The 7,475-nt window shown below is 53.5% G+C and overlaps 1 protein-coding gene across 1 annotated transcript; it reads left to right on the top strand.

Moving 5' to 3' along the window:
* Positions 1–641: 641 nt before the first annotated feature.
* On the top strand, positions 642–6,670 carry TUBAL3 (tubulin alpha like 3). The gene is made up of 4 exons (XM_048302722.1): positions 642–689; positions 3,282–3,525; positions 4,658–4,806; positions 5,266–6,670. Exons 1-4 carry the CDS (start codon positions 687–689, stop codon positions 6,247–6,249), a joined length of 1,380 nt encoding a protein of 459 aa, XP_048158679.1. The 5' UTR covers positions 642–686; the 3' UTR covers positions 6,250–6,670.
* Positions 6,671–7,475: the final 805 nt, after the last annotated feature.

Genomic DNA, 7,475 nt, shown 5'->3' with positions numbered 1-7,475 from the left:
AGATGAAGAGATAAATAAGGGAATTAGGAAAGAAGTTACCACAGCCACCCAGGCACTGCTGGGATCCAGAAAATCCCGCAGAAATGGGGCCAAAACTGACTTCCAATCCTTGGCAGGAGGGAAAAATGAATCCTTAAGGAAAACAGAAGGGGCTGAGCCTACACCTGAATATCCCAGAGCTGCAAAACCCAGCAGATTCCCATGAAAGTCATGGATAATATAGGAAGAAAAAAGGACCAAAAATGGCAGGGTTGTGTCTAAAAATTGACAAAATAAAGAATATCCGTGGCAGCACTGGGAATAACGATAAAGGGAGATTATTCCCTCTGGATAAAACGAATTATGTGGGAACATACAAAGTTTTCCAGCCTCGCCTTATTTAAAACCAACTCGAGCTAAACCCAAACTTTAAAATCAACTTTTTTTCCCCCCTCCGCTCAGTTAAAACCAAAAAAAAGCAAAAAAATCACATTACACCGCCCTTAATCAGAGAAATCCCACGAGCTGGGCAGGATTTGATCCCGATTTTTTTTCGGGATGGAAGGAAAAGGAGCTCTGCTCCTTTAAGCTTGCAGAAAGCTTCTTTATATTCAGGTGGAGTCAAAGCTTCCTGGGCTATAAAGTTGCAGGGAGAGGCAGGGGCAGCAGCTGTTTTGCTTAGATCTAAGCCAGGCTCCAGCCTCACCATGGTAAGAGCATGTCTCGTCTCTCAATTCCCAATATTTCCCACTTTCCCGAGGGCTCTGAGCTCCGAATTCCCTTCTTTGCCCTCTCCTTTCTCCCGGGGGATGCTCCTTCGGAGCAGCTTTGTGGAATCGCTCGGTACCTTCTGGGTTATTGATTCAGGCTTTGCTCCTTATAAGGGAAAAATGAGGGATGTGCTTGGAGCGGCCTCTCGGTGCTTTTCCCTCGGAGTTTGCAGCTCCTGAGGTGGGGTCTGGAAAGTTGGGAAGCTCTTTTCAAAGTTGGGGTTTCTTTATTTTTTTTTTTTTTGGGGGGGGGGGGGGATCAGCATATCTCGACTCAACTCCATTACGGATTAAAATTTAAATTTTTGATCCTGCTGCCCCTTTCCCCCCAAATTTAACATTCCCAATGTGCTGCAACAAGCACAACCTTTAGGATTTTTTTTTTTTTTTTTTTTTTGGTTTTTCCTTAGGAATGAGCTGCCATGTTGCCTTTGTCTGCTCTAAACTTTTAGAATTAGATATTAAATGGATAAAATCCACCTTTCCTTGTAGTTTTTTGCATGGAATCCCCGCTCCAAAGAGTTTGCAGCTGGGAAGCTGAAGTGGGTTGAGCTGGAGAACTAAAAAACAAAATAATCTGCAATCCTGAGCATTCCTGGCTGATCCAGCTGAAACTTTTTGGGAAAGAGGATCCCAACTGGCAGCTTTTGGTGGATGCAAAGGAGCAACTCGGTGGAAAAATCTGCTGGTTGCAAATGGGAGAAAACTTCAAAGTGGCTCCCAGGGATCCAGCTTTGAACTTTTCCTTTAATCTGTGGAATTCTGGTCTGGCCTGGCTGTAAAAGAGTTAAATATTTACATGGTGTTCCCGATGGGAAAATCAGCTGGACAACAATAGGCTGCCTATAGCCAGAGTCTGTAAAAGGCAGTTGAGCTGGATGCAAATGTTGGAAAGCTGGGAGCTCCAAAAAACCCCCTCTGGAATATATGAGAAGTGAGGGAAAACTTCCAATAAACCGCTGCACTTTTTTCCCTTGCGGCAGCTCCCGCTTTTTATTTCTCATTTCTGCTTCCCTTTGTTCCCAGTCGCTGAGCTCTGGGCTGCGAATTCCAGTGCTCCCTGTGCAGCAGGTGCTGGGAATGGGGTTTTGGGAGCGGAGCAGCTGTCCCAGGGAAGAGCTGGGAAGCGGCTGCGGCGCTGAGCACAGAAAACTGGGATGGAGAACTATTGCAACCACGCTGCTGGGAGGGCTGCGCCCGGGGCAGCCAGCATTGCCCACATAGTGCAAATATCAGCGGGAGAGCAGGAATGGGATCCCCGATCCCGGCAGCCCCCGATCCCGGCAGCCCCCGATCCCGAGAGCTCCCGATCCCGAGAGCTCCCGATCCCTGCAGCCCGTGATCCCGGCAGCCTCCACACCCCGCAGAACTCGGGGGCTCAGCCCACACTGGGATTTGGGCGGATTTAGGCAGCTCTGGATAAAGGGTTGGTGTCTCTGTGTCCCAGGAATGGTCCAGCCTTGCCTTGCCTTATCCTGGATGTGTGGTGGCCTTTGGAGTTGCTTGAGGGATGGGAAAATCTTGGCACATCCGTGCTTGGAGGACGAGATGGAGAAGTTGTGTTGAGTCATTTTCTTGCCACAAGTGGTTGGTGCCCAGGGATGTCCAGCTGGAGTCTTCTGGAGACTCCCTGGATGGTCGTGCATTCTCTGGAGATTTGGGATCAGCTGTTCCCACCATCCCAGGATGTTCCCACCACCCCCCTCTAAGCTTGGCTTACCTGTGGAGACCCCAGCTCTGGGTGAGATAAGACCTGAGCCAATGGATGCCACAAATAATGGGATCAGCGGCACTCCTTGTCATTCCCAGGTGGGATCAGCTCCCTTTCCCGGTGATCCCTTGGGAAGCAGCACTGCCCCATGCCGGGCACGGCAATAATTGGGATTCTCGGCTTGGGAGCTGGGACGGGAGGCTCTGTCCTGGCTTTGATCTCGGGGTGCTGGAAGCAGCAGATGCCAATTACCCAGGGAAGCACATCCAGCAGAAGTGCCCAGGGAGTGTCCGGGAGACGCCGGCCCCTGCGGCGCTTCCCTGGAGTCCCAGGCTGCTGGAGATGACCTGGATAAATCAGGACTCGGAGCCGCTCCCGGGAGTCAGCCGGGCCTCGTTCTGCCCCGGGGCAATCCCTGTTTTCTCCAGCCTCTTTCCTGCTGTGACTCCAGCTTGGCTTAGGGTTTTCCAAGCTTGGCTTCTCCTTGAGTTTTTTTCGGGGTCAAGAGCCTGGAGCTGCTGTTCCTGATATCCCATCGGGATGTGGGGGATTGACGGCGGCTCCGAGGAGCCGGCGCTGCTCAGCTGCTTCCTGCCCCAGCATGGAGCCATCAGCTCCTTCCTTCCTCCTTCCCTGGGCTGGGAGAGCCTTTCCCAGGAATGCCGCCCCGCAGATCCCGGTTTGATCCCGGCTCCAGCTGCCAGCGGTGGGCGGAAGCCGCCTGTTTCCCTCATCATCCCCAGCCTGGCTCCAAGGAGAGCTGTGGGGGCTGGAATCCCCGATCCGCAGGATGTCTAAAACTGCCCGTTTCCCTTTTCCAGAGGGAGTGCATTTCCATCCACATCGGGCAGGCCGGAGTGCAGATGGGCAATGCCTGCTGGGAGCTCTACTGCCTGGAGCACGGCATCCAGGCCGATGGGACCATTCCTGGCTCCAAGCAGGTGAAATCCATGGATCCCAACTCCGAGCAAGTGGATTCCTCGTTCGAGACCTTCTTCTGTGAGACAGCATCTGGCAAACACGTGCCCCGGGCGGTGTTCATAGACTTGGAGCCCACTGTCATTGGTAAAACCAGGATTCTGGGTGTGGTGCCATCATTATCCATGGTTCCCAAGCCTTCTTCCATGGGGTCCTGTTGCTCCCACTCCTCTGCTCTGGTCCAGCCTTTGGAAGCTGATGGAATTTACACTTCCAAAGGGACCGGGAGGGACAAATCCGTGGTTGTCACTGAGTTGGCTTTGTTGTTCCCCCCCCTTTTGGGACCTTCAGCAGGTGGAAAGGGACCTGGATTTATCAGCCTTGGTGGTCCTGGCCTGAATTCCACCATCCCACGGCCAGATGTGGCACAGCTGGTCCTGATGCCACCCCCAAAGCACCTTGGGGCAGAGGGGCACCACACATTCCGTGGTTTTGTGGGAGCTGGCTCTCCTCTTTGGCCAACTTGATCCCGGAGATCTTTTCCAACCTGATTGATTCTAAAAGATTTCCCCTTCTCCTTCCAGCTCCCTCGGGGATCTCTGGGTGTTTGACCAAATTATGGCACCTCAGTTTGAGGTGTCTTCCCAGAAAATCAATTTTTCTTTGGAAATGACTCCCAATCCAACCACCTCCTTCTGCCTTCCAGGCTTCTCCTCCTGTCTTTCCATCTGGGATGTGACTCAGTGGCTCTAATGAAAGGACTGCAGACCTTTGTTTGGGTGCTGCTTAATTTTTAGACACCTCATTAAGGTCTTAAATGGAGAACTTAATGAGTGAGCCAGGAGATGATGAAACGTGTCTGATACTGGGATGGAGAGGATTTCAAAACCCTCTGGAGCTGGGTCAGGCAGAAATGTCAACACTGGAGGCTTTGTCTGTCTCCGTTCCGTGCTGGAGAGCAGAGGATGGAGGTGGAGCTTCCAGACTCCTCCAGGTGCTTTGGAACGAGCTGCCCGTGGTAACCAATCCCACAAAAACACTGGAATTGCGGTGTCCTCGCTCGTTAAACCAGATTAATTTAGGATTTCAGGGTAGCTGTGCGGTGAAGATGGAGTTATGGTAGGACAAGTTAATTCCTACCCCTTCCATTATTCCCACAATGCTTCCCAAACCACGCCATGACCTCCTGGTGGGCATTCCATGGATTTTGCTCTCGTCATGCTTCACCCAGAACCTTCCTCTGTGTTCTGCTCTCCCTGATTTCTCCTCCTCCATGCAGATGAGATCCGGACCGGGACCTACCACGGGCTCTTCCACCCGGAGCAGCTCATCAGTGGCAAGGAAGACGCCGCCAACAACTACGCCCGCGGCCACTACACCATTGGCAAGGAGATCATCGACACCGTGCTCAGCAGGATTCGCAAAATGGTGAGGGGAAAGCACCAGATTTGGGTTTAAAAGAACACATTTTGGACCATACAATTAAAGTTGGAGTTTGGGGTAGAAGTGTTAAAATAAAAAAGTCTTAAATGAAAAAAATATCTTTAGGCGAGGTCTGAGGGTTGTTGCTGCTGTTGGGATTTGGTTTGGGGCTCGGGAAAGGCCCTGGATTTGTGTGTTTGCCCTAAACCCAGATAATTATCGTTAAAACTGGGCTTAAGATGCTCAGTGAGTGCTCTGAGCAGAATTTCGTGCTGTATTACTTGGGATGGTTATCCCAGTCCTTACAGGGATAAATGTCCAATATTCTTGGGATGGTTATCCCAGTCCTTACAGGGATAAATGTCCAGTATTGGGATGGTTATCCCAGTCCTTACAGGGATAAATGTCCATTTTCCTGGGCTAGTTTTCCAGTCCTTGGGATAAATATCCAATGTTCTGCTGCAGGCTGACCAGTGCAGTGGACTCCAAGGCTTCCTGGTCTTCCACAGCTTTGGAGGAGGCACCGGCTCTGGCTTCACCTCGCTCCTCATGGAGCGCCTCTCCGTGGAGTACAGCAAGAAATCCAAGCTGGAATTCTCAGTGTACCCGGCCCCGCAGGTGTCCACAGCTGTGGTGGAGCCCTACAACTCCATCCTCACCACCCACACCACACTGGAGCACTCGGACTGCTCCTTCATGGTGGACAACGAGGCCATCTATGACATCTGCCACCGCAACCTGGACATCGAGCGCCCCACCTACACCAACCTCAACCGCCTCATCGGGCAGATCGTGTCCTCCGTCACCGCCTCGCTGAGGTTCAACGGGGCCCTCAACGTCGACCTGATCGAATTCCAGACCAACCTGGTGCCGTATCCGCGCATCCACTTCCCGCTCACCACCTACGCCCCCATCATCTCGGCGGAGAAGGCCTACCACGAGCAGCTCTCCGTGCCGGAGATCACCAACGCCTGCTTCGAGTTCTCCAACCAGATGGTCAAGTGCGACCCTCGCCGGGGCAAGTACATGGCGTGCTGCCTGCTGTACCGCGGCGACGTCGTCCCCAAGGACGTCAACGCCGCCATCGCCGCCATCAAGACGCGCCGCTCCATCCAGTTCGTGGACTGGTGCCCCACCGGTTTCAAGGTGGGCATCAACTACCAGCCGCCCACCGTGGTGCCCGGGGGAGACCTGGCCAAGGTGCAGCGCGCCGTGTGCATGCTGAGCAACACCACGGCCATCGCCGAGGCCTGGGCCCGCCTGGACCACAAGTTTGACCTGATGTACGCCAAGAGGGCCTTCGTGCACTGGTACGTGGGGGAGGGCATGGAGGAGGGGGAGTTCTCCGAGGCCAGGGAGGACCTGGCGGCCCTGGAGAAGGATTATGAGGAGGTCGGAAGGGACTCGGCAGATGGAGAGGAGGATGAGGGTGATGAGGATGAGTATTGACAAACTGCGGCCTGGTCTTGACCTCAGCTGGAATCCAAACCTTCTGTGCCAAGGTCCCGAGGGCCTGGAGGTGCCGAAGGATCGGCCTGGACCTCGATGCCACTGTTTGTTGTATTAAACCTTCCCTGCTTGCATAGTTTGGGCTCCCAGAGCTCCTCTGTAGCCTGGGTGCCTTGAGCTTTATCCCACTGCTGTTTATTGATGAGTGAAGCTGAATAGGGCCTGACTTAAGCCTGACATCCTGCCTAGCCAGGAGATCCCGGTTCCTAATCCAGGGAACGTTGCAAGCTGCCCGCTTTGGCTGGAATGGCAAACTCTCGCTCTGGCTTTTCCTTGTAAAAGCACTTCTGGATTAGAAACGTGCCTGTAACCTTCTGTGCACATGGCTTTTTGTATATGAATAAAGACCTTTTTTTCCTTAGCTCTGAATTCCTTGGATTCAGCCGGCGTGGTTGTGTGGGGAGGTTCCTGCTCCCAGGTGTCCTGAGGAGAAGAGCGAATGCTGATAAGGGTGTGCTGTGGGAGCCATCAGCCCTGATTGTTGTTGTGAGGGAAGTGTCCTATATCCTGTGGGAATTCCTGCCTGGAGCTGGATGCTGCTCTGCTCCCCTCCCAGAGCAGGCAGGGAATTCCCTGGCTGGGATCAGGGAATCACTTGGAGTAGTGGGGAGCACTTTGTGGTGGGGTTTGGCCTCCTCACCATCTTTGGTGAGGCTCAGGCATTGCCTGGTGGTTGGGGATTTGGGAAATATTCCCCAAATGCTGAGGATTTGGGAAATATTCCCCAAATGCTGCGTGGGGAGGGCCAGCCAGGAATGGGGAGAGGGTCCTGTGTCAGATACTTTGGAGGAGGAGGTGGAAGGATCCCAGAAGCTCTTTGGTGGCCCTACAAGGCCAGGGTTGGTGACAGCAGGACCAGGTTGGAGGTGGCCCCCCAGGAAGGTCCAGGTCCCTTGAGCCACCCCAAAGCTCCTGTTCTTGATTGTCCCCTGAGGAGTTTCCAGGTCCAGCCAGGAATGGGGAGAGGGAAAGGGAGGTTGCTGTGTCTGATATTTTGGAGCAGGAGGTGGAAGGATCCCAGAAGTTCTTTGGTGGCCCTGAAATTCCAGGGTTGGTGACAGCAGGACCAGGTTGGAGGTGGCCCCCCAGGAAGGTCCAGGTCCCTTGAGCCACCCCAAAGGTTGTCACCCCAAAGCCCCCATGCCTGATTGTCCCCTGAGGCGACT

This window comes from Corvus hawaiiensis, chromosome 4 (genome assembly GCF_020740725.1).
Source record: "Corvus hawaiiensis isolate bCorHaw1 chromosome 4, bCorHaw1.pri.cur, whole genome shotgun sequence".
NCBI lineage: Eukaryota > Metazoa > Chordata > Aves > Passeriformes > Corvidae > Corvus > Corvus hawaiiensis.
The sequence above is the reverse complement of the archived record's forward strand: the minus strand, read 5'-3'. Positions and strand labels throughout refer to the sequence as shown.

Coding starts and splice junctions, on each gene's coding strand:
- TUBAL3 (XM_048302722.1), top strand. Junction 3,526..4,657: donor CTTGGAGCCCACTGTCATTG/GTAAAACCAGGA, acceptor TCCTCCATGCAG/ATGAGATCCGGACCGGGACC. Junction 4,807..5,265: donor TCAGCAGGATTCGCAAAATG/GTGAGGGGAAAG, acceptor GTTCTGCTGCAG/GCTGACCAGTGCAGTGGACT.